This window comes from Ips typographus, linkage group LG8 (assembly GCF_016097725.1).
Source record: "Ips typographus isolate SLU linkage group LG8, UJ_Ityp_2.0, whole genome shotgun sequence".
Lineage (NCBI taxonomy): Eukaryota > Metazoa > Arthropoda > Insecta > Coleoptera > Curculionidae > Ips > Ips typographus.
In genome coordinates, this window is record NC_138429.1 from 4,743,955 (window position 1) to 4,769,889 (window position 25,935).

Below are 25,935 nucleotides of genomic sequence, written 5' to 3' on the forward strand. Positions count from 1 at the left end.
CAACTTTACTTAATAACATTTCGTACAAAAACATGCTTAATCCTCCTATATCAGCTAAAGCAGTCATCAAGTCATCTCCCATTTCAGCCATATTGTTTCTTTGAAACTCCTTCATTGAAGCGTTAATGCTTTTTGTAAAAGACTTAAAAAACTCATAGTTTTGACCACGAATTTTTCCATCAATTTCCATAATATAGGGATGGTACGTTGTAAAAGTAATATTTATGGAATAACCATATAAATTCCTAAGTTTGTTGGGGAATAACTCTTTTGGGGACAAATTTGATCTCCCAGTAAAATTACTGACAGTTTTGTTGAAGGGATTGTACGTAGCTATTAGGATTTCAGGTAGTTTTTCATGCACATACACAATTACATAATTAAGAACCCTGTTTAACTCCCAGGGGGTTGTTGCTACAATGCTCAAATTCTTAACATCACTACCTGAATCATCAAATATAACAAAAACATATCTAGAATCTCTTTGCCATATATGTGGCAAAGCTAGCATTGACGTTAAAATGTCATTCATAACGTTCCTACTAAAAACATCCCACAATATTACAGTGTCCGAAAACGCTGTCATAGAAATGTTTCCAGGAATTTTGCTCATCACTATAAATCCAGGCGTTGTTGTATCTCTGTGCAAGACTGACGTTAAGTGACTAATATCATCGGTTACATTCTGAGCTATTAAAATTCCCAAATTGACTTCATCATCCAAATCAGACCGTGTCATTGCTGTTTTCAGAAACATTGACAACTGATTAAAACTCGGTGCTAAAATGGGTTTAAAAAGTGAACAATTTGTGAAAACTATACTGAGAAAACCGAAGAAAAATGTGAAATTTTTCATGTTTTTCTATTAGAGGTCACAAATCACTGGAACAAAAATCGAAATCTGAATATTATAGGCATAAATAGTTTAGTAGGGCGCCATTATTGAAAAAACTGTGTAAATAACAGACTTTTATATTGAAGAGTAATAATACGTGTATTTGTCTAAAATCGGGGTTTTTGTTGAATTTATACAGTGTGTAGCCAGAAGCAAGTCCTATAAAGGTCAGCAATGTCATATTTGTAGTGTCTTACTTGTAGTCTTCAGAAATTTCCATGTAAAAAGCGCTTTTTAAGAAACGTTTCAACTCAAAATATTACCAATCACCAGTCGTTTTTTATAGTTGAAGACACAACTAGACTCTCTACTCGTACCTATAATACCTTATTGTTAGAGACTATTAGCAATCAATATTTGAACGAAATGATTTGTTAAAAGTTTGATAAGATTCTGATAAATGGTTGAAAATAAATAAATTTGTCAAAAATTATTTAGAACTCAATCTGATTCAACTGTTGAAAATTAAAAAAAAAATTTCTACTGTTTGAATAATGTTCTAAAACTACATATTTTTTGCTGTAACGAAACCAAACAATCTCAGCAACAAACAATAAAACACTCAGCCCTAATCCGCTAACAAAGTATAAAAATAACGATTTCAATTGATGGAAATGTAGAGTTTTAACTTGATTTTCTTCCATTTTTTTCTGATAACTCATCAGATTTCTAACACCCCATTCTTTCGAATAATAACCGTAAGCCAGAGCTCTGAAGGTAAAATGCTTCAACGCTGGTTGATATGGTGAGTTTGGTGCCAGGTAGAACATCATGTAAGCTGTTCCTGCTGTTTCTCGAACCTATAAAGTTAATTTTATTGTATGATAATGGAAAAAGCAGACAAGGATGGCACCATGTGGACAAAAACACTAGTTTGCCATTCATGTCCTTTGTTTTCCAGATCGTATGGTACCACTAAAGAAATCAGTGCCGGATTTAACTCATTCTAGCCGGGTGCTAAATTTTATACCCAATATAATATTATAAATTCCATTTTTAAACTTAAAAAAGTCACGTGACCTTCAAGATCCGTTTTGACGTTAAAAAAAGGAGTCACGTGTAACGCCCTTGGTACATAAATAGCTATACCGCCCCCTAAATCCGGCACTGAAATAAATAATGTTAGAAAGAACTATTACCTGATGATATTTCCGTCGCTTAACATTCGAGGTATTATAATACCTCTCCAAATATTGAGGATCACTGGATACAAGACGTACGAAATCTGAAGTAACAATGGTTGCTTGTCCCTTTTTAGGAATTTTCAATTTGCCAAAATTTACTAGAACAAATTGAGAAGCCAATTTAGTGGGAACGTATTCAGTCCAGTTAGTATACACGTATATCGGTAGTTTAGACTCTACTAGATCATCAATAGAGTCTATTTCTTTTGAAGGTTCGGGGAATGTTAAAGAAGTAGTGATCCAACCTAAGTAAATTAAACACTTTAACTATTTTTAAGCATAAAAAGCTAAACTCATTACTTACATAAAAATATTTGAGAACAAATGATGTTAAATGCAGAGAATGAGAATATCAATATTTTCATTCCATCTGGGTCCTGGTTGTAAGGTGATAAATGTGGCCACCATTTTTCCAAACCATTCACTACTATTATAACAATAAATATAAGAATCCAACTGTATAAATCAAAAGCGTTTAAAATTATGGTTAGAGCTGATAATTTTTTAGCCCTAGGGACTAATAACACTAATTCCATTAGACAATGGGGATAGGCTGCTCTATCTAATGTGGTGCTCTTCATAAATATTCCTATAGCAGCTAGGTGTACAGAACAATTGTTGACACTGTCCAAAACTTCTGTATGTCTGGTCATTTCTCTGATTGACACAGTAGCGTTGATGAATTTTAAGAAAGTCTTTGCAAAATCTATATCCAAACCCATTAATTTGTTATCTAACTTTCTTCTATATGAATAAGGTTCCGTGTTGCAATAAGAAATGCTTACGTTATGGTGATGTAAGTTACCCAACTTGTATGGAAATAAATATTCTAAGGAATAGTTGACTCCTCTTGGATTATATTCATTGAAGGTGTTACTGAAAGGGTTGTAACTCAGTATTTGCAAGTTTTTTGAATGAATGAAGTAGATAACCAGAAAATTAAGAATTTTTGACTTAGTCCAAAAGAGCTTTACTTTATTCCGAAACAAGTCAAAGGTTTCTTCAACATTCTTAATTAAAATGACGATATATCTGTTTTCCCTCTTCCACAGCATACGATTGCTCAATAAACGTTCGAGGTTGCTGTTCAAATACTCATCAATGTAGTCTGCAACGATTATCGTATCTGTAAATTGCTGTATTTCTTTAGTCTCTGCCATTTGAAATTTAGTTAGTATTTTGATGGTAGATCCCTTAATGTTGTTACTTTTTAACAGACATTCTGTCATTAAGTCTTTTGCTTCCGAGCTGCCTGTTGATATTACAACAATTCCAATAACAAAACATTTCTTATTTGCAGTCCAATTCATTAAGTTCAAATCGAAAAAGTTTGAAATTCTGCGATACTTAATAAACGGTTTCTGATCCGGAGAAATAAGTTTGCAGTGCAAATAATGCGGCATTGTTGTAAAAATTAAAAACAATGTTACTGTTAGACCAACTATGTTCATTTTGCAAGAAAAATAGAAATGTAAGTATCGTTAAAAAAAAGTCGTAAACTCGATTAACTTGAAAACTAAATTTGCTTATTACACGCATATTGATTTACGTGTGGCATGCCAATTAGATAAGAACTGTCCACAGTAAACAATGGGAATGCATATAGACGTTTTCCACTTTTTTACTTACTTGACTGCTTCAATATAAGTGAATTATAATGGTATTTTTCCATTAAATTGAATTGTTGTCGGTGGATTTTACCTATTTATTTATTCTCGGAACTGATATTGATGCTAACTTGACAGGAAATCTCAAACAAAGTTACTTCTATTATATTTAATTTAAAATAGAATCAATTTTTCTCATTTTTATGAGTTACAAGTTAGATTAAAGCTTAAAAAATATGGGTAAAAACTTAGTGTAAATGTACGAAGGCGTATAAGGGCCATAGACGTTATTTTTCTTAAATTTCGACTTCAAACTAAAAAAAATTGTTGAAATCCGACTTTAAACTCAGAATTTACATCGTCACAAACTCTTTTTTTAAATAGAATTTTTATAAATTTTAAGAGAGAAACCATCGAAGAAAAATTAAGATTTTAATATAATAGATTTTAATTAATAATTTTAAGAAAAATATCGTCTGTGGTAGTGATTAAGTAATTTAATTAATTTGGCTGCTATATCGCGTATAACAAAAATATGGAAACCTTACAATTATCTCAAAAAGTTATTTAAGTTGAAATGTTATACAGAAAATTTGTCACTTTTCAAGTGTTTCTGCAGTTGGCAGGAATTTTTCTTCTCGTATGGAACACGTTATATTTTAGTTAATTTTTTGAATTCTCCCAAAAATTCTGAACTTTCATGTAGAAACAAGGTTTATTCAAATTAACTGCTTCCACAAAAAAATCCCAATTTTAATGTTTAACTTAAATTACCAAGTCAAGAAACCTTATTGACCACTTGTCCTTGCCAAGTATAATGCAAAATAATGGATACCTGTGTGACATGTTTATCAATCATTTCTGTAGAGTAAATTTTAGTGAAAAAGTATAAGTAACCTAATGATACATACATGTATTATATTATGAGATTGCATTACCTGATTAGTTTGTAATAAAAATAAATAAGAACACCTCTCCTCAATAGTTTTTTTTATAGTGTTAGCGTGTAGCGTTATAAATTAAGTACACAAAGCCCTTCTAATACTGATTATCTATAAAATGTGATGGTTACGTGACTATTTTACTACTTTTGAATTATATTTCTGATAAATTCTTAGCTTACATTTTAAAACTACAGAAAAATTAACTTTCAAAACTTAATTAACATAATCATACTTCATTAAGTAATAATTCTTGTAGTAAAACCAAATAATTTCCATAATAAAAATTAAGATACTAAACAACATACCCAGAGCAAAATATCTGAACACTGATTTTAAATGGTCGAATTTAAGTGATTTAGGACTGTTTACATCCAAACTAGCCTTATTATAATTGAACAAATTTTTAACTCCCCATTCTTTCGAGTAAAACCCAAAGGCGAGTGCATTGAATGTAAAATGTCTCAAAACCCCTATAAAAGGCCAATTGGGCATAGAGTAGAACATCTTAAAAGCACTGCCTACATTTTCTGGCACCTAAAACAAAACGAAAAATAACGACTCAAACTTATTTAGAGTGGTTGGAGAAATTACCGTGTGATACAAATGACTCTGGTCAGTTTGATTGAAAATTTTCTTCCAAAACTTAACATTCCTTAAGGCTACTCGTTCAAACTCGGATGTTGCTACTGACGCTTCGCCTTCTTTAGGTAAAATGAATAATTTATCCGGTTTCACAAAGACGTAGTTTAGAGGTTGGTTAGTCACTAAGTATTCTTGCCATCTTTCAAAAGTGTAAACTGGCCATTTCAGTTGAACTAGTTCACTTAGAGTGTTAATTTGTTTGACCTCGTCTGGGGCTGTTAAAGCGGTAGTGATCCAGCCTAAAACAAAAAATATTGCACAAAATAGATTGTAATTTAATACTATAATTCAAGAAAATTGAATATTAAGATTTAATTCAAATGCACGGTTTAGACTGCAGTCCCTCGATTTTCTGTACCAGTATTGTTCATAAACTGGAAAAGATTTCTGTTGTGCTATTTTGTTCCTGTCTAACATCATTGAACATTTCCTAACCTAAAGCTAAGACTATTTTAGCTCTCTACAAAAGCAAGATATTTAGGAAAATATAAAGAGGCTAATATTGGCAGGAAAGTCCTAAGTCCATGGTCTTTCCCAGTAGTTTCTCACGCCAATCAAAAAAATTCCATTCGTCTCTCCATAGAAGTATCAAGTCAAATCAAAATTAATTTGTTATCCCATAAAGGCCACTCTACTCTACCACGCAGATATATATTCAAACTGTTTTATTAAAACGTTTACTTACTTTGAAACACTTGTGAAAAAATAATATTGAAGACAGAAAATGCAAATATTAAAATTTTCAACCCCAACACCGAATCCTGTACAATAGTCATATTTGTAGTCGCAGCAAACACATTGCCCCAATATCTTTTTAGAACATTGATCATTCCTACAATTATGATGATAAGAGCCCAGCTGTATGCATCAAATACATGCAAAATGGCAGCCAGAGCCGATGTTTCTTCAGCTCTACGAACTATTACAATCAGATCCATGTAACCATGAGGATAAGCCGTTCTACTGATAGTTTTCAAAGTCATAAAAAAACCAATAGCTCCGAAATCTACTGTGGAATTGTCAATGCTGTCTTCTACCTCTTTGTAACCCTTCATTTCTCTACTTTCCAGAGAAGCGTTTATGTGTTTCACAAAACTGTTTACAAATTCAATATCTAATCCCATTAACCGGTTGTCTCTTCTATAAATATAAGGTTCCACCAAACAATAAGAAGTAATTATTTTGTAGCCGTAAAGATTTTCCATTTTATTCGGGAAAATGTCTGGCAGGGAGTAATTTCCAATAGGCGTAAAGTACTGAAAATCATCTCTAAACGGATTGTAACCAATCGCCTGAACGTTGTTAGTAGATTCGTTCATCCAAACTAGGTGAAAGTTAACCAATTTTGACTTCTTCCATAAAAGTTTCACGTATTCTTGAAAGGTTTCTAAGTTTTGACTCACAGTTTTGGTAAGAATTAATACAAATCGATTCTGTCTTTTATATAAAGTTTCAGATTCCAACACTGGTTGTAAAACCTTATGAGTTGTTTCATTAAGCCAGTCTAAAATTACTATAGTGTCAGTGTATGCTCGCGTTTCAATGGTTACAGTTGCTGGAAGAACACTAAATATCTGTTTAATCGTTCTTTTAACTCCATAAACTTGCAGTAAGCATTCGCTCATTAAATCAGCAGCATCCAGCTTGTGACTTGACAATATTACCATTCCAATGTTAAGTTCTTTGGAACTAGTGTATTCTAGCAAAGTTTTATTTAAAATATTAGTGAGAGGTTGGTATAGATTTACATTACCAAGAGGAAGTAGTTTGCAGTAAATGCAGGGTAGTGTAGTCAAAATTATTAAAAATATGTTCTGGAATATCATGTTGAACCAGCAACGTTAACTATGATAATAATGTTATTACATGTTTGCGTTAGATTTCTTTTCAATATACTTAGGTATTGCAACAAGTGACACTAATATAATGTAAGTAATTGTATTATAACGCGTAGGTACACGTGTTTTTTTTTGTAAATAGAAGACCTACAAAATTAAGCATAAGTATAATATCGACGACTAACATTATGACCCTTCCTAAAATTACTTTATTATTATTGTTTTTGATACTTTATTCAATTGGGATTTTTTCTAATCTACAGCATGCCAGTGTGCACTTATCAGCATTACCGTTGATCGTATCACATCTCTATCATTATTACACATCTCTAGTATATTCAGAAATGATCGTCTGTCAAAACGAATTCGACTGATCTAACCTAAAAAGTATGATGATATCACGTGGCCTTATTTGAAGTTGTGGATGTAGTGTCATGTGATAATTAGTAAAATTTGCTAATTTAAGCTAATTTTTCCTACATTGTTATTGCGACATAACCTTTATTTAAAACTACATACAAGTAAAAAGTAAACAAACAATAAAATATTGTAAAGTATGTCATAAGGAGTTTGTACAATATGTTTTGAAGCACCACAATATGCAAAAAAAATGTCTGAATTAGATTTATTAATAACCGAACAGTCAGGATCTACCGGCGACATAATATCTTATGTTACAGGTAGGCTGTATCAACAACTACTTTATTAAACTTAATTTAACTGAAATCATTTTAGAACACAATGAAATAACGGAGATCAAGCCGCGAAGAAATATCCTATACAACTTTCGCGGAGTATTAAACTTTTTCAGGGAGCTTATACTGCCTAATGGGTATCCAGAGTCAGTCAGTGATGATTATCTGGAATACCAGATATGGGACACTATGCAAGCGTTTTGTAGCACCATAATCGGCGCTTTTAAAACTAGAGCTGTACTGAAAGGTGTTGGAGTGGGTGATAGTACTGCCAATGCTGTTTCAGCTGCAATCACTTGGATTTTAAGGGATGGAATTGGAATGTTTGGTAGAATAATATTTGCTTGGTGGAAAGGGTAAGTTGTGTATTTAAAATTAGCTAAAGTTTTTTTGAGTGTAGATTTATTTAGTGTTTAAAGGGGTACCTCCACAATTCAAAATGTGTAAAAAAAATAAACAGTAAAATCACAGCACTGTTGGTAATTCATCATTGGTCACAAAAAAGCAGCAAGCTGACAGCTGCTTTTTTGACCAATCACAAACTAACCACTTTGTTGTAATTTACACAAATAATGGATTAGCAATCAAAAAATTGGATTTTAAATTCTATGAACAAAATGACCTTTACATAATTCTTTTTCAATCAGTAATCAATTTATTTCAGTGCATTCATAAGAACATTGTCTAGCAATTGCTAATCAATGTATTCTTATGAATGCTGCCAATGTGAACTTACAATACACTCAATTGTAGTTGGAATTTTACCTTTTTGAAATGGGCGTCATCTTTTTACATCTTTGTTTCTTGCATATCAAACATATCTCGAAACATATGAATGATTTTAGCAAAAAAGCCACTTTTGATTTTGTCATCCTGTCTAATTAAAAATGTTGTCATTGAGGGGTAATCTGCTGGGGCTTTATGTTGTATAAACTGTAGGAATTAATGGACATTACTGGGGTATTGGCAGCATTACTAAGAATTAGTAGAAAATTGGGGGCATTGCAGGGAATTAGTGGACATTACTGGGGGACATTAGTATTTTGAAAACTATTAATAGATTTGGTAAAATTTTTACTATAATTTATTTTTTTAACCAGTTGTCAAATTACGTCACATACATGTAAATTTTTTCAGGAGTGGTTTAGATTGTGATAGCAAAAAATGGAGATTTTTTGCCGATATTCTAAATGATTTGGCAATGCTAATAGAGTTATGTTTACCATTTTATACTAGCATATCAATGCCGGTTCTTTGTGCAACTTCAACTATGTATGCCATAGTAAGTGTTTTGAACATTTTTAGCTATGTTAGACTAATTTAAAAGCCAATTATAGAATTTTCATGATGATACCTAATTATTATTATTATAGGTAGGTGTTGCAGGGGGAGCAACAAGAGCTTCTATTACCCACCATCAAGCAATAAGAGACAATATGGCTGAAATTTCAGCAAAAGACGGTAGTCAAGAGACTATAGTTAACTTAATTGGTAGTTTTGGAAGTATATTTTTACTTAACTATTTTAGTTCATCCAGGTAACTTATACTTTATCCTAAACATTGCTGTTTTTATACTGGAACTTATTTGTAGTTCAGAGTGGTTTCTTATACTGTCTTTGATGATACTGCATTTATACACTAATTTTCTGGCTGTGAAATCTTTAGTATTTAAGTCATTCAACACAGAACGACTGGCTTTAGTTTTGAAGTCATATTTTACAATTGGAACAGTTTTAAATCCCATTAAAGTGAATGCAAATGAGTCTGTTTTGGTTGGATGTGGTTTGAAAAGTATTAAATTATTTTCCTTGTTTAAGTGGTTATTCAAATTATTTTTTTCTAGTTAAGCGTTTGTGTGGTTTTGATATAGTGCTGGGACAATCAATTAAAAGCGCATTAAAAAATTACACTCCAGCGGATGTTACACTGCTACTTAAAGTATATGAGGAAAAAAAATATATGCTGTTTGTGAGTGGAAAAGAGAGGAAGGTGTATGTTTCCCTAGAAAAAGGTAGCATTTCGTCGGATTTTATTGCTGCGTATTTCCACGCAGTCTGTCTGGCTATTGCTACTAGCGTTTACAATTGTTTTGAGCTGGTAAATTGAGTTTTAGTTTGTTAAAATTTTCACAAAAAAGTTTTTTGTTCCAGGACATTTATTCCAAAAGACAGCTGCACCATCCCACTCCGATAACTAGACTATATTCGTACATGAAGTCTTACGAAAAATACAATAACGATTTTCGAAATATGCCTCCCAACTATCTGAACGATTTTAATGAATTTGTGAAACAAGAACATTCCATGTTTTTTACTGCCTTAAATGTCAATGGTAAGTTACTTTTAGTAAATTAATTTTTTTCTGCTTAAACATTCACTTAATTATTATGGTATTACTCACTGACTTTGGGGTGTTGTGGGTAATAATAAACTCCGGCGTAAAATGATTCTTACAACATTCATTGTGTAACAAAGCATTAACCACAATACTTCACGTAATTATTAATAGGACAGAACGTTAAATATTACAAGCAAAAATTTTGAGAAAATTTATTTGCGTAGAGTGGTAAACAACAAATGACCTACAAAACAAGTATTTAGTTTTGGTATTTAACATTAATTGATTTCGTAAATGGTGTTTATGTTTTGAAGTTTGGGTAATATTAATCTACAGTGTGTGTCAAATTCGATGGTTTTATTCCAAAACTAGCAAAGATAAAGCTATGCAGTTTTTGCGAATCTGTGTTCAATTTTTGTGAAATGAACGATGGAGGATGGATTCCACATCTGCCCCCATTTTTGAGCTACAAACTAAGTTTCTACCAGTCTTTTAACAAGGTTATGTTTTACAGAAGATATGTCGATGTTGAAAATATGTCAATTTGGAACCCCCATCGTATTTACTTTATTATTAGCAACGCAGAAATGATCTGATCTTTAAAAAAAAGTAGCTAGAAGCTTTCAAACAGTTTTTTGCAGCTCACAAACACCAAAATGTTACCAGTGTGTTTCAAATTGTCTTCTGAGTCCTGAAAGTATTACAAAAAGTTCTTAAACGGTTTTTGCAGGTCAGAAAGACCAAAATGGCATTAGTGAATTCTGATCCTTTAAAATGTCACCAGAAGTTCGAAAACTGTTTTCAGTTGGCATTCTTATGGTTAAGAGAACAATTGGTTAAGTTTGACGCCTTCTGGCGGCCAAACGGTTTAACCTACCAACGCAGTGTTGTCATATTTTTTAAAAGTCCATTTCGTTGGCTATCTATTGACATACAAGAGTTTATACAGGGTGTCTAAAAAGTCTGGAATATTGCAAATATCTCGAAAACTGCTGATTTTATTTTTCTCAAAATTTGCGTTTTGTTAAAGTAAATAACAGCGCATGACGTGAGGGTGAAATGAGGTTCGCAAGTATACAGGGTCAGTCACAAAGTATACCAACTTTCTTAATTCAAACCTAACACACTGTATATTACTTCAGATTTTAAGAGTACTTATAAAGGCCAATTCAACGATATACGATTTTTATTTTTTTTTTGATTTTTTTTTTTTGGATTTTTTTTTTTGATTTTTTTTTTTGTACCTGCCTATAACAATGATAGGTGTAACAATGACAGCTAACGTCAATATAATGTTAAATTAATTGGCAAATTTTCCTATTACTTAAAATGGTGTTTTTCAGTGAGATGAGAGAAGGAGTGAAGAAGGATACTTAAGATGTCAGTCTTTTCCTTCTCACTCAAAAACACCATTTTAAGTAATAGGAAAATTTGCCAATTAATTTAACATTATATTGACGTTAGCTGTCATTGTTACACCTATCATTGTTATAGGCAGGTACAAAAAAAAAATCAAAAAAAAAATAAAAATCGTATATCGTTGAATTGGCCTTTATAAGTACTCTTAAAATCTGAAGTAATATACAGTGTGTTAGGTTTGAATTAAGAAAGTTGGTATACTTTGTGACTGACCCTGTATACTTGCGAACCTCATTTCACCCTCACGTCATGCGCTGTTATTTACTATAACAAGACGCAAAATTTGAGAAAAATAAAATCAGCAGTTTTCGAGATATTTGCAATATTCCAGACTTTTTAGACACCCTGTATAGTGTGGACCAAACAAGCAATAAGTTATTTACGAGTGGATAACACTGCACTAAAATAGTATGTGAAAAATAAATTCATCAACATTGACACCCTCTAGCGGCACAACCAATAAATCAATCAACCAGTGCCATATCATTGGAAAGCCCATTTCATTAGCTATACATTGATGTATAAAAGTTTGCACAGAGTGTACCAAATTGGCGAGTTATTTACGACTCGCCCTCTAGCGGCCAAACGGTCACACCAATTGACCAACGTTACCAATAAAATCAATCAATCAAAAATACCAATATTTTTACTATAATGTATTTGAAATCAAAGTACTTTGTTGAAGAGGCATAACATTTAAATGGTCATTAGATGCATTAAAATTTTCAGGCTGGAAAATCGACTCACATTGCCTCATAATTGGAGAATTTAGGACTGGATGGAAAAACACTCAAACAAAAAAGTCTTCATAACAGAACATAGTTTTTATTACTGTACAAACAATAAAGTGGTATATTGGATGTGAGTATTCTTTCAACATTAGATTATTATAAATAAATAAATATTCATTATGTATAAGTCTATTACCCGCCAGCAGGTGATAGACCAGAAAAAATAAAAATTTTAACTACATATCAGACTATTACAGCCTCAAATTCACTCTCTATCACAAAATTACGCTACTTAAAATACAATTTTGATTTATTATTTTTATGTATGAAGCTAACATTTACGTCAACTGCGAGATTCCATCACGTGAAAATCATAAAAATAAATAATACATTTAGTGACGTCAAGTTGGATGCAGTCCAAGACTTTCGCCAATAAACAGAACAAATTCAACTAAAAATGAATCATTTACATTTCTACGTAACATCTTTTTAAACCTGTGCCAGACAAGGTTCAAAATGTGTTCACAAAAAAAAAGATAATAATAAACACAATTAGTTAGGGTTTACTGCCAATTATTTACGTTATTACAAACTGACCCCTTATGAACCTAAATAAGTCTGGATGTTGTCTCGATCGATAAAAAGGAATGTTTTCTACTTAATACTTAACAAATAGTATTAGTATAGAGTTGCTTCTCAGCGGAACAAATATTTACTACACAATTTTGAAGACAATAGGAATTTCTAATATGGTTCAACTTTTTACTTGTTGTGCTCCTAATAATCCATTGGTTAATTTTAATTCACTGGCCTTTTGCAAAGATAATTGATTCATATAGGCTAAGAAACAGCACCATACTAAGCTGCAAGCGCTCACGAACGGCACTCTGTTGTGTTCGGGGATGTACCGGAAATTGATTGTTTGGAGAACAGGCCAAAAGCATGCGCACACCTATTGTAAACACATAAATAAGAATTGGTCCCAAAAGAATTTATAATATACCTTCTATAAAAGCTTTTTTCCACTACTAACATGATAAAGATATTATTATTGGCCGATTAGTAACTTGAGAAATTAGTTTTCTCTACCTTAATGGTCATTGTTTTGGTCAAAAATAGAGCCTATAGAGTTTTTCGGTAGTTTTCCGTATTAGATTTTAAAGATTTTGTATTTGTTTATGTTCATGGTCGGAAAACTAAAGGAATTTGGGATAAACACGTCTCCTGTAGATAAAAAGTGCATTTTGATCTGATACTCCTAAGAATCACTAGGTAACTTTCAAAACATGAGTTAAAATAGAATGTTTTAACACACCGACCCGTTTTTAGGTGTTTATATTGACCTGTCTCTGGAAGTAACCAATTAATGTGAAAACAATTAAAACACTCCTAATTCTGCTAGATTCCAATAAATTTCACCCAAAAACTAAGCTTTGAAACGTTTGAAAACTTTTAAAAACCCCAGAAAGTCTAAAGTAGTGCTCAGAAAATGGCCACTGAGAACGTCGTGTTTATATGCGTTATTTATTGTTGTAACCTTTTTTGAGGTCTTGCACCAACTTGTTGACCCAAAACCATATTTGTTTTGTAGAAAATGAGGCATTGTCCTTTCAGATCTATTAATTTTCATATACTGTGCTTTGTTTTAATTACTTTTTTTCGTATTTCAATATCCGCAATTATTAACATCATTCTAATATGCAAAAAATTGAGTAGGTTATGTTCTTATGGTTGTGGCTCAGTACTGAAGTGAGTGAAGTTATTTTTAAGGTAATAAACAACATTCATATAATATAATACATTTTCAATAAAAGACCATCAATTATATGGTTAATAGTGGAAAAAACGCTATATCATCCAGGGTTTAGACAGCTTTTATTAACCTTATGTCTTACCCTGACTGTCTTAATCTTGACATGCGGTCAATAAAAGCTTCTGTCTAAACCTTGATAATAATATTCTATTGGTTGCTTGTTAAAAAACTGGAATACAACCAAATAGTGTAGTATAGTATTTCAATTAAATTTAATCATTTCTAAAAAATTGGTGAAAACATTCAAATCTGGTATAAATCAGATAATATTTAAAAATATAAATTATAGCTTACCTTCCAAGTCGGTAAGAATTTGCTTTCAACAACCTTTTTGGCATCTTCTATAGATTTTCCTTCTAACAAGGACATTCCAAAGAAAAAGCAAATTAGCGCTGCAGGTCCGTATGTTAGTTGTTCCACCAACGCCTAGTAAACATTAAACATAAATACTTTGCATTATAGTTTGCAAATTAATGCAAAACTGCATGGGGGTGTGCAAACAGGGTGTTTGTATTTATTGTGTTTTGACAGGTAAACCCCATTTTCTGGCTAGATAGGAAAAAATTAGTACCTATACATGTCTAGAGCTCGATTTTTGAGAAAAGATTAATGAAAAAACCATATTTTGATATCTTGTCAGTTTGCGGCAATAGAGGTAATTTTTTTTTGGCAAACATTTTTAAGAGACTTTTTCAATTTGATTCTAGTGGCGTGCTTAGTTTCTTGCTGCTGCCTTCTGTTTTCTCAATAATTGACATAACTTTCTTATTTTTAATGGAACTCATACTAGAATATAACTTTAAACATTTTTTACACACTACAATTTAAGTATGTATATAATTATTCCTACTGAAATTAACTTGTAATGTGTAACAGATATAGACCCAATAACAAATTAGTTTTTCTTTCAGTATTTTCACACACATTAAACTAATTAAGGACTAAAGAAATAATTTTTAAATTGACAGTAGAAATAAATAGACGACACTTTTACAAGTACATTTTTTGAGAAAACAGAAGACATCCAAGCAGGCTACTGAAATTACATCGAAAAAGTGCTTTAACAATGTTTTTATTTTACTTGATATTTTAATAATAACAAAAAAGTTGTAAGGAGTTTTCAAAATGGGCAAAATTTGAAAAGTGCTGCAAACTGACAAGATATCAAAATACAGTTTTTGTCATTAACCTTTTCCCAAAAATCAACCTGCTCTAGTATACTATTTTTTCCTATCTAGCCGGAAAATGGGGTTTCCCTGTCACAACACTTAATCCGGACACCCTGTATTGTTTAAAACCCTGACTCTTTTAATTTATTGTCAGTTTACTAAGTATTGATTTGTGATTACTTTTTGATGTCTCATGTGCTATTTAAACCAACAACTTTGCAACATTCTGTATATAAGAATTTTGTGATTGTTAAAGTCTGCTTGGCAACAAATTTGGATTTTTTCCAGTATTTATACATACAGGATCGTCCAAATTCAATGATTTTGATTATGATGGTATCAAACAATCATATGCTTAAAATCTTATAGAACATGCATGGTTAAACTTGAAAATACCTTCATAACAGAAGTTCTAAATGAAGTTACTGGCCAGAGTTTGGTTGACAGTCTTATCCATGCATAAAGAGTAGGAGCAGTAAATAAACCACCATAGAGACTGAATCTGAGTGCCTGCATCCAATCATAATTGTCTATTGTTTTGCCTAACATTGTTTGCTGAATCAAACAGGATGTTGGCCATAGGGTACCTAAAGATGAGGACCAATTTATTGGATGTGACTGTAAACAGGCAATTTTCTGCTAATATCATATCAACAATAGTTTGATGACAATAAAAATGCAATTATTTACTTACCATATGATATCATACCCCTTACTACAGGATGGCGGACTGTGAAAGCAGCAAATCTGGAGAAAATTACGACCATTTTTATTGTTGTAACTATAGGAGCACTGACGAATGTGTAAGTGTAATTTATGGCGGTACTCTTTAACACAGATAAGACCGGACTGGTAATGCAAAACAAATGGGAGACCACACTGATTTTAATGCTCAATGACAGCGATCAGAATTCGCTACGTAGAGTGCGAAGTCTATTGCGACATCGCGAAATCATTCCAATTTCTACGTAATCAGTTCAGCACGCCAATTTTTAAATTTCCACATTTGGCATTTGATCTTGTTTATCAAATTCAAAAATGTAATGATTATTTTTTTTAATGACGCAACGAGACGTCATCAACAGCTGATGGCAAAAAGTAAACAGATTAGTCACTGCTGTGCTGTTATCGTTTTGAAAAGCTAACCGATCAGCTCGTGTTGATCATGTGACACTCGTACTTGTTGCCGTGGATAAGGATCATGTGGTTTCATAACGAATTACGTTGTTTTGGAGGTACTTAACCTCTACTTTTTTTTCTGCGTCGTTGGCAAGTGAAGAACTGTCACGTTTGTGTTAACTTAACCTAACAAAATTAATTATAAAAATTGTTTATAAAACAGAAATCATGAAGTAATCTTGTTTTCTAGACTTCCGGCTTCTGTTTTATCTGGAATTTCGGTAAAAAAAATGTACGGTCTTTAAATTGCTCCAGTTTCAGGCAAAGTCAATGTGTTGGACAGCTAGAGAAGAGATAAAGAGTTGAAATTGTATGTTGTTTAAGACGGGAAGCACTGCTAGTAATTGATATAAAACTAGTATTCGCCAAAATGTAAGTACAGTAATTAGATAGTATCAAAAATTAGAATATTCGTCTTGTTACTGTACTTTTAAGTATTGGATTTGTTATAAAATTAAAAATGTGTTAAGTACCACATAGTAACTATTACTTAACTACTATTACTCTAGTGAGTAACCCTAGATTAGCCTTTATTGATTTAAATTTATAATTGGGTAGTCAGTCTTGGACAGGAGTGAGATAAAATTGGCTTTAAAGTAAAGTTACCATACTTATGTTAGTTATCTTGTGTAGCAACAGGAATATTTAAGGGAAATATCATCTCAAACACTACTTATGTTGCAAAGGCATATAATTTATAGCGACCTCAAATTAGTCGAAAACGAGTGGTCACTCAAGGGGTCCAAGTCAAAAAATAACAAAATTATAGTTTGGGCGACTTTGCCAAGTGAGAAACCTACCTTTTTTGCTATTTAAGCTAGAGCGTTCGTCTCAACGTCATTTTATGCTAAAATTTTCCTGGAAAACACGCTAGTGCAGTCGGTTTGACGATATCTTCAAAACTGACAGAGTTAACCACGTTTTTGCAAAAAACTCGAACTGTGTGAGAGGTACGTGAAATCTGACAGTGGATTTTTGCACCTTTCAGGGACACCCTCTAATAAATTTAAGAAATTTGCAGCGCGTTTTTCTTTACCCTATAGTATATCAGTGAATTCTCTGGCTCTAATTCTATAAAAAACGGGTTTTTAAAACCATTTTTATTGGTTAAATTTGCCTGAGGAATTTTGAAGACCAAAATTGCCAAAAATTATTCTGTATCAATATTTTGAGTGGTTTATTTACTGATTTTTTTTTCACAATTAGTGTTCTTGTTATTTATGGCAATTATGCAAATTGTTTGGCTGTGACATTAATTTTTTTCTGATTAGATTAATAATAGAGTCACAATCTCGATAAAATAAAATTCAAATATAATATTTTAGGAAGTTAATTGCCTACATGATATTGTTCCTATATCACTCATTGGGAAATAACTGTGATGATAGTAATGACTTTTACAAACTACTTAGTGTGCCTAGAGATGCTACAGTACAAGAGATACGAAAAGCATTTAAAGTTCTAGCTGTAAAACTACATCCTGATAAAAATAAGGTAATTAACATAAAGGCTTAAATACTGTAATTTAGGTTCTAATTTATTTATCAGGAAGACGCGGATGCAGAACAAAAATTCATACAAATTGCTAAGGCCTATGAGATTCTAAAAGATCCAACTTTAAGAAGACAATATGACTTATATGGGGATACGGAGTTTAAAGAGAAAAAACAAAGTTATCACAGTTACTCCTATTACAGAGATCATTTTGGAATATATGATGACGATCCTATTATAGTTACTTTAAGTAAAAGTGATTATGGTATGTTTGAATGGTTTTTTTTTAAAGCTGGAGTTTTGAATTAACTTGAAATTAAGAGGTGAACATCCTGGATAAAAACCAAGCCTGGTTTGTCAACTTCTATTCCCCTCATTGCCATCATTGTCACGAAATGGCACCAATTTGGAGGAAACTTGCCTCTGAACTGGAAGGGGTAGTCAGAGTGGCAGCAGTCAACTGTGAAGAAGATTATTCTCTTTGCTATGTACTAAAAATTGAGGCTTACCCTACGTTATTATTTTATGAGAAAGAGGTTTGGTGGTTGTTTCTGTGATTTGATTTAAGTCTGCACACATTTTATTAACAGGCCCACATGGAAGATGGGGAAAAGTATAGAGGACCAAAGACACTGGAGGCAATGCAGGAATTTATATTATCCAAAATACTCGTCAATGTTAAATCTGTTAAAGCTGAACAGTGGGATGAGTTAAAAACTCAGCAGTGGGTGTTGTTTTTATGTGGTAATGACAACATTAATTGTCCAGAAATGGACACCATAAAGAAAGTTGCAGCTACTTTGGTATATTTTACAAGGTTTTTGTCTTGTCAAAGCTGATTATTTTTTATATTCAGGAGGGTTTGTTGCAAGTTGGTATAGTACGAGACGAGAAACTGTGCAAGGATATTTCAAACACATACGCTGAGGAACCAGTTGTTTTTTGGGAAATAGATAGTAATAAAATACCTAAAGTTCATTTTATCGAAGCTTCGGACTTTAAGGATATTGTAGACAAAATACTGAATATTTTACCTACACCTCCTTTGCTAGATGAAAGCAAATTCCATGTAAGTTTCCTTATTATTGAGGATTAAACTTGATTGAAATTACTTTTAATTTCAAGGATTTACGTACTAAACTAAGGCTAGGTTTTGACAAACCCTGGTTAATATGTTTTTACATGGGTGCCGCCACTGATTTAAAACTAGAACTCAAAAGATTACCCACTATGGTTCCTAACGTTAATATCGGTAGTTCAGCATCATTTTTACGAAAATGTGATAACTTATAAGTGGTGTTTCAGGTCTGGTACATTGCGGTAAAAGTGCCGGCCTATGCGCAGCTTTGCACATCAATAGATACCCCACCTGGGGTGTTATAAAGCAGGGTGGCGCTTTTGAAGTGCACCAAGGTAGGGATGTGCTACATGAAGTGGCTACGTTTGCTAGAGACAGTTCGAAAAGCACCAATTTACATGCTTTAAGCCCTGCCGATTTTACTAATTTAAGAAAAGAAGGTAAGAAGATTTGTTCTAAAGTCCCTTAGCAAAGTGTAAAGTTTTTTTGTTTACTACGTTGACTTAAGGTGGATTTATGCACGACGTTAAATTAAAGCAAGTTACCCCCATTTGCACCGTCAAACTTACAGCTAAGCTTAAGTTAAGTGTGGTTCAGACTGTATAGAATACAATTGAAAAAAGTCACAGTCTGGATTATGCTTAAGCTGGGCTTGAAGTTCGACGGTGCAAATGGCGGCTCAAATTATACTTCAAATTACATTCAATTTATGCAGAAAGAGTAAGTTTGCCTTGTTGTCACTGTGTTTCTAAGTTTTGTGACAAAGTGTGAATATAATATACTGTTCTCGCGGAGTGAGTTTACCCGTGCGTCACGAAAGCTACGTCATTGATAATCATTTGAATCAAATCAAGTTTTCGTCAACAAACCTGTTGTGTTCATATTATAGAAAAGGGCGTGTCTAAAGCTTCGTCACGTTTAAAATTTTGCGTGTATTGTCAGTCAGAAAGTAGAGATCTTTGGCTGCAAATTTGCACTAAAACAACCTTATACCAAAGCAAATCAAAAATATCTTGAGCGAAATAACATTTTTTATTTATGAGAAGTCTCTGTTTGGATCATAAAATTCCGTCTAAATTTGAAACCTAATTTATTTACCAAAATTCGCAGAGATGTATCACCAATATGTAGTATTTCTTTAACTTTAAACTCTTGATTTAGGTTCTGGATGGTTACATGTTTCTCTAAAATAAATACAACAAACTAAAAATTCAATAAGACATTCTGAGTGATGCTGTAGTATCTCATATCTCATTTTCAAGTTGCAATCCACTTATTTTATTTTAAACCCGCTGGAAAACATTTTAGACGCTTATTTTATTTTTTCTATGACTTTATTATTAATATGTTTAAAGAAATTTTTATGAAAAATCTATAATGCAACCCAAAAATCTCAGTCTCTGGAAACAATGAAATGTTAATAGATGTTTCTTACAAAAGTAGATATATTTTACTATTATTAACATACTATCGTTGTACATATCATATAATGTATTTCGAATATCCATTTTAATGCTTTCAGATAAATCAGTGGTCTTGGCCCGTCTATAACGTCTCGATTTACGTTTTCTAGGTGAGGAAATCATAAGATTACTTGGCTTGCTTTTTCCGAATCGAATAAACAGTTTTGCGGGAAATTTTCAAAGCGTCTGCAACCTTCTAGTGTCAAAAAAAAATACATCAGTAAGAATATGTAAGGTCTTAAAATTTCTTATTTTCTTCCTGAACAGATGATAAAGCTTCTAAAGGTCCTCCATTGGTTTTTTCCAATTAAAAAAATATTCACAAAGGTTAAGAATTAACTGCTGGGCTTGTCTGTGGAGAATTTTTCCAGGCATTTTCTAAAAAAATACTGTAATAGTAAGTAATTCCGAATTTAGGAAAAACCAAATGGCTAAATAAAAAACATAATAGACACTCCCACTTTTTTTTCAAAACAGGTTAGTAATTGTGCCGATTTTGGTTAGATCGTGACAGCCGACATAAAAAAAATAAAAATATTAATAATAATATTATGAAAGTACTTACAGAATGTTAAAAGCGTAGAAACAATAGCTCTCAAAAGAACTGTGGTGGTGTGGTAAATAGAAAACTATATAAATGATTAACAACACAAAGAAACGGAAAAGAATTAATAGTAAACAAATCAAATAAATTTTGATGGTTTTCAAACTGACAATGACTGAAATAGAAGCGCTAATCAGTAAATGTTTTTTTTTGGAAGACATTCACTTAGATATTTACCCTTTCTGAAAGTGATCAATAGACAAGGATGAAGTCAATAATGCATGTCTACTTCTAAATCACAGGGATATGACGCACGGGTAAACTCATTCCGCGAGAACAGTATTACATTTTTTATTATATCATGTATTACACATAAAAAAATGTATAAAATGTGTATAATATTTTCTAAGAGTGACCTGACAAGTATGACATATTATACGTCAATACCGTCACTCTTTACCGTCTCACCGACGTAATTAGGGACACCTCTAGACTAAATTGTGATTTAACTCTGACAGATAATGTGCAAAATGTCATAGTCAAATTAAAACCTAGTCTAGGGTGTCCTTAAATATGTCGGTGTAATCGGCCCTAAAAGGTTGGGGTTAGGGTTGTTTTTTTGTTTTTCGGTTTATTATGATTCTTTAATAGTTCAACTAGATTTAAAAAATGCTTATTCTAACTTACCACCTTAATATGCACCCTATCACTTTTTGCTCTGTAACGCCTTAAAAAGGCACCTAAGGGCAAAAACGCCTTAATACAATCCTGTAGAGGATGAAATTTCTTACAACTTTCGTTATTTACCTTTTTTTGTAGCTCCTCAAATAACGAAGCTACACTCAGTCGAAGTGAAGTTAGTTTAAAAATAGCGGTTTTTTTACTCCTTAAGGAGGCCCTAAAGGACCAAAATACCTTTATACAATTCAGTAGAGAATGAAAATTCCTACACTTTTTTGTAGCTCCTAAAAAATGTATAATATTTCTGTATGAATATAATTTACATATTATACAGGATGGTCCAGTTTTAAATGTCAATAATTCACCATTCGATAGCCTATCAAAAAATAAGTTGACATGCATTATGTCATTTTTGTAAAAAATGTTTCCTAAGAAAGATACAGTCCAAAATTTCAGTTCAAAAAAATCGGTTCTTTGTCATAACTGTCAGACCGTTGAAGCAATTTTGCCCAAATTTGGAACAAGTCTTAAATAGAATTAATACTCATTACGTGATGTTATTGAAAAAAAAATTGATCGGTTTTCACTTTCAATGGTCTGAGATTATAACAAAAAACAACGATTTTTCCGAATTTTAGAGGGCTGTATCTCTTAGTATGAGGTCTTTTATAAAATGACGAAAAAACATGTCAACTTATTTTTTGAAGGAGAATCCACTTCTGGCAGATTTATTTTTATAAAATGATATTTTGCTGCCCGGATATCCCTCTTTTCTTGGGTTTTAAAACGTAATAACTCAGTTATCTCGTAAAAAGAATTTTGAATCAAAATTTGACAGCAGATACATCTTTCTTTAAATTGAAGACGGAAATTAAAAAACTGTAATTTTTGTGAAATATCCAGTCAGCGTAGAAAATAGAGTGGGAAAATGAACACCATCTCCCTGTATCTACCCCACTGAACAAGTTTGACAAAACGTCATTCACATCACATAATGAGCATTCATTTCATAAGTACTTGATGAAAATTTAATCAAAATTGCTCCAACGGTCTGACAGTTATAGCAAAAAACGAATTTTTAAACTAAATTTTGGAAGACTGTATCTTCCTTAGGAAGCGTTTTTCAGCAAAATGTCATAATGTATGTTAACTTATTTTTTGATAAACTATCGGATAGTGGATTATTGACATTTAAAACTGGACCACCCTGTATGTACATGTATAAAAATCCATTTCCATCGCTGTCTATGTGTATCCTTCTTTATCAAACGTTATTGAAGGAGTAGAGCAACGCTCTAGTTTGTAACCTAACCGCAATTGAAACGTTAACGTCGTAAACCATAAACCATGTCAAAAGTCAAAATAAAAGGTGGAGGTTATTATTATCCAATAGCAACGCTCAAAGTTAGCTACGTCATACTCAATAATCAATTTAAATCTAGAAAACGTAAAATTTCGTAAACGCGTGAGCAAGTACTTTTGGTTGAAATTTGAATTTTATATTTTTGAAGTGATACTTTCTAATTTCAAATAATAAAAACAATTTTTTTTATTTGTGTGATAAACCTTTAGGGATCAATACAACATAAAACGGTTCATTCTTTATTATAGGGTGTGGTTGGAAATTGATTAAAATTGTTTAAGGGGTTGTGGTTTTCAAGGTACTCCATGGTATATCGACTGGTACGCACCCTGGTGTCCACCATGCAAAAAGCTCACTCCAGAAATGCGTAAAGCCAGTCAAAACTTTGATTCCAAAGCGGTTCAGTTTGGTACAGTAGACTGCACCTTACATAGAGATCTCTGCTTCAGTCAGTCAATCACGTCTTATCCAACTATGATTTTGTATAACGGGAGTAACATTCATAGATTTCATGTAAGTTAAATTTGAAGAGAGCCACCTATAGGAATAATCATGTTAGGGACAAAAAAACCATTGCTAACTTTCTAATAAGGTAATTTTATATTAGAAAGTAGTAGAGTTTCATTAATTCAAAGACTAAACGAATAATCTCATCATTTTTAAACAGAGAGAAGTGAAAACAGACTAAATAGTGTGTTATGTTGACGAATTGTGATGTACGTGACAACACCGCAATGAATTTCCCCATTTCCGGACACCGCTTCTCTGTCCTTAACGTGATTATTTCGGCCGATATTAACGTTTGCATACTTGTATGTATAAACGGTGTGAAATCGACGTTTTTTTGGTTTATTAAAGTAGGAGAGAGAGTAACTCTGAACGCCAAAACTTGTTCAATACAGTTTGTTTAGAAAAGTAATGAAAATTAGTCCAAAAACGTCGTTTTTCTAACTCTCTTATATTAAGTAAATAATGTGATGTTGCAGGGTACTCCAAACGAAGCGGGAATAGTGGAATTTATTCAAGATATTATAAATCCGGTAGTTTTGAATTTAGATGAGAACAATTTCAGCTTATTAGCCAGAAAATCCGAACAGGAGATGTGGGTGGTTGATTTTTATGCGCCTTGGTGTGGACCATGTCAGCATTTGGCTCCGCATTATAGAACATTCGCAAAATCGGTAAGAAATTAAGTTTACTAATTAATTTTAAGAGTTTACTAATTATAAACATAATATACTATATACAGGGTAATTCAAATTCGACCCTCACCATTGGGATCTCAGAAACCATAAGAGATACAAGAAAGTTTAAATTGAAGAAGATATCCGAAAAAAACTGAAAATTTGATTTTTTATTTTTATTTATTTCTAACCTTATTTGCAAAGATATCAGAAAACTAAAAGCATCTTTATGATGTCATCATCAACTTTCTTTTTTCTTATGGGCCATATTGGATTTTTAACCCACCAAATAGTACGGGACACATTCTACATGGTTCTCACACTTACAATTTCTATTATTTTTTGTTATAATTGTACTTATTTGTTAACTTGAACCCAGGATCAAATCTAATACTGTTTATACTTGAATTAAAATTTCAGATATCTGAACTAAAGAATGTTGTGGTAGCTCAAGTAGACTGCGAAGCAAACTCTGAATTATGTAATTCACAAAGTATTAGAGGTTACCCTACCATAAGATTATACCCATTAGGAAGTAAAGGAGTGGATTCAGTGGCGTACGTTTTTAATTGTTCAACTTGAGCCTCAATGCCCTGAATTGATTAATTTTAGAATATATAATGGACGCCGAGATGCCATATCTTTGAAAAGATGGACTGTCAGCTTTTTACCATCAAAAGTAGAGTCTCTAACTGAAACTGAGTTCAGGGAACTCATTTTGACAAGAGATTTTATTTTACCGTGGTTGGTTGATTTTTACGCGCCTTGGTGCGGCCATTGTGTCCATTTTGAACCGGAATTCAGGACAGTGGCGCAGGTAATTTCTCTTGCAATCATGTTAATTTAATAAATTAATATTTTTTTTATTTGTAGAGGTTAGATAAGAAAGTTAAAGCGGCGAAAATAGACTGTGAGGCTCACAGAATATTCTGTGGTCATCAACATGTAACCGGTTATCCTACGGTGAGGTTGTATCTGTCGTCTACTGACTATTTGAATATTGACAGCCAGGACGCCAATGAAATAGTCTCTAAAATTAAAATTGCATTGCAACAACGTAAAGACAGAAACTCTCACGATGAATTGTAATATAAGTGTAAGTAAAACTTTAGCTTGAAACTATATCAAAATTTCAAGTTTATCAAAGGCATTTATATTTTAGAATGTACTAGTTGACAATTTTTTTACTTAACCTATTTTCACTAAAAGTGTGGTATTCTAATTTATACTAAATTACAAAGCAGTATTGTCTGCATACATTTTCCTTTATTATAAGTTTCACTGCCATTTTCTTTGTGTATTTCAAATAGGTCGAACAATTAGAAGCTTTTTTATACTGAGCAGTCATTTTTAGTTAAGGATACTATTTATTCACTAAAACAATGAGAATCTCTTTATGATTATTTTTTTGTAATGAAAAGTGATTTCTGTTTATTCTAGATTATTGTGATTGCTAACATGGTGCCAAATAATATTTTCTTAATTAAATAATGTTACAAAATAAGTTTTATTTTCCTTATTACATTACGGAGTTTTTACGAAAAAAAAACAAATTCAGATTCCTTGACAATTGGCGAATGCGACAGATATTAAAAATAAGTACGAAATTTCAACTGGCGTTTCTTTCTTTTAATACAAATAAGAATTTCTGCGATTTTGTGTAAAATTTATATT

The 25,935-nt window shown here is 32.1% G+C and overlaps 4 protein-coding genes across 6 annotated transcripts; 2 read left to right on the forward strand and 2 right to left on the reverse strand.

The window, feature by feature from the left end:
* Window positions 1-1,086: 1,086 nt before the first annotated feature.
* Window positions 1,087-12,245, reverse strand: Ir56d (Ionotropic receptor 56d). The gene is made up of 6 exons (XM_081985242.1): window positions 10,211-12,245; window positions 5,222-5,511; window positions 4,936-5,164; window positions 2,384-2,506; window positions 2,035-2,324; window positions 1,087-1,695 (listed from the first exon to the last, which is right to left on the reverse strand). Exons 1-6 carry the CDS (start codon window positions 10,281-10,283, stop codon window positions 1,330-1,332), a joined length of 1,371 nt encoding a protein of 456 aa, XP_081841368.1. The 5' UTR covers window positions 10,284-12,245; the 3' UTR covers window positions 1,087-1,329.
* Window positions 7,603-12,422, forward strand: LOC145732757 (RUS family member 1). The gene is made up of 8 exons (XM_081985241.1): window positions 7,603-7,790; window positions 7,846-8,161; window positions 8,943-9,087; window positions 9,179-9,342; window positions 9,398-9,597; window positions 9,650-9,903; window positions 9,957-10,137; window positions 12,292-12,422. The coding sequence occupies exons 1-8, from the start codon at window positions 7,721-7,723 to the stop codon at window positions 12,372-12,374; spliced, it is 1,413 nt and encodes a 470-aa protein (XP_081841367.1). The 5' UTR covers window positions 7,603-7,720; the 3' UTR covers window positions 12,375-12,422.
* On the reverse strand, window positions 12,366-16,317 carry LOC145732759 (PXMP2/4 family protein 4-like). Of its 2 annotated transcripts, none has more exons than XM_081985245.1 (4): window positions 15,970-16,317; window positions 15,672-15,893; window positions 14,401-14,532; window positions 12,366-13,245 (listed from the first exon to the last, which is right to left on the reverse strand). In XM_081985245.1, the coding sequence occupies exons 1-4, from the start codon at window positions 15,970-15,972 to the stop codon at window positions 13,048-13,050; spliced, it is 555 nt and encodes a 184-aa protein (XP_081841371.1). In that variant the 5' UTR covers window positions 15,973-16,317; the 3' UTR covers window positions 12,366-13,047. The 2 variants fall into 2 exon arrangements, with proteins under 2 accessions (XP_081841371.1, XP_081841369.1); XM_081985243.1 differs by having other exon boundaries at window positions 15,672-15,862; window positions 15,970-16,309.
* A 239-nt stretch (window positions 16,318-16,556) lies between these two features.
* LOC145732755 (endoplasmic reticulum disulfide reductase DNAJC10-like) lies at window positions 16,557-25,765 on the forward strand. 2 transcript variants are annotated; one of them, XM_081985239.1, is made up of 14 exons: window positions 16,557-16,826; window positions 17,780-17,948; window positions 18,003-18,213; window positions 18,270-18,484; window positions 18,539-18,751; window positions 18,805-19,017; window positions 19,074-19,200; window positions 19,254-19,466; window positions 23,376-23,590; window positions 24,064-24,258; window positions 24,682-24,818; window positions 24,874-25,078; window positions 25,135-25,357; window positions 25,702-25,765. In XM_081985239.1, coding segments are annotated over exons 1-13 (2,331 nt in total). In that variant the 5' UTR covers window positions 16,557-16,824; the 3' UTR covers window positions 25,351-25,357; window positions 25,702-25,765. The 2 variants fall into 2 exon arrangements, with proteins under 2 accessions (XP_081841365.1, XP_081841364.1); XM_081985238.1 differs by having other exon boundaries at window positions 16,558-16,826; window positions 25,135-25,765.
* Window positions 25,766-25,935: the final 170 nt, after the last annotated feature.

Bases quoted from the DNA above. Each gene is read 5' to 3' on its own strand.
- LOC145732757 (XM_081985241.1), top strand. From the start codon at position 7,721: ATGTCTGAATTAGATTTATTAATAACCGAACAGTCAGGATCTACCGGC. The intron at 8,162-8,942 runs GTAAGTTGTGTA...AAATTTTTTCAG, and splicing joins ATATTTGCTTGGTGGAAAGG to GAGTGGTTTAGATTGTGATA. The intron at 9,088-9,178 runs GTAAGTGTTTTG...TTATTATTATAG, and splicing joins CTTCAACTATGTATGCCATA to GTAGGTGTTGCAGGGGGAGC.
- Ir56d (XM_081985242.1), bottom strand. From the start codon at position 10,283: ATGCTTTGTTACACAATGAATGTTGTAAGAATCATTTTACGCCGGAGT. The intron at 5,165-5,221 runs GTAATTTCTCCA...GTTTTGTTTTAG, and splicing joins AGAGTCATTTGTATCACACG to GTGCCAGAAAATGTAGGCAG. The intron at 2,507-4,935 runs GTATGTTGTTTA...TTGTTATAATAG, and splicing joins GTTCAGATATTTTGCTCTGG to TAGTGAATGGTTTGGAAAAA.
- LOC145732759 (XM_081985243.1), bottom strand. From the start codon at position 16,042: ATGGTCGTAATTTTCTCCAGATTTGCTGCTTTCACAGTCCGCCATCCT. The intron at 14,533-15,671 runs GTATTTTCAAGT...AATGTTTACTAG, and splicing joins TTAGAACTTCTGTTATGAAG to GCGTTGGTGGAACAACTAAC. The intron at 13,246-14,400 runs GTAAGCTATAAT...TGTTTACAATAG, and splicing joins AATTCTTACCGACTTGGAAG to GTGTGCGCATGCTTTTGGCC.
- LOC145732755 (XM_081985239.1), top strand. The intron at 19,018-19,073 runs GTAAGTTTCCTT...TTTAATTTCAAG, and splicing joins TAGATGAAAGCAAATTCCAT to GATTTACGTACTAAACTAAG. The intron at 24,819-24,873 runs GTACGTTTTTAA...GATTAATTTTAG, and splicing joins AAAGGAGTGGATTCAGTGGC to AATATATAATGGACGCCGAG.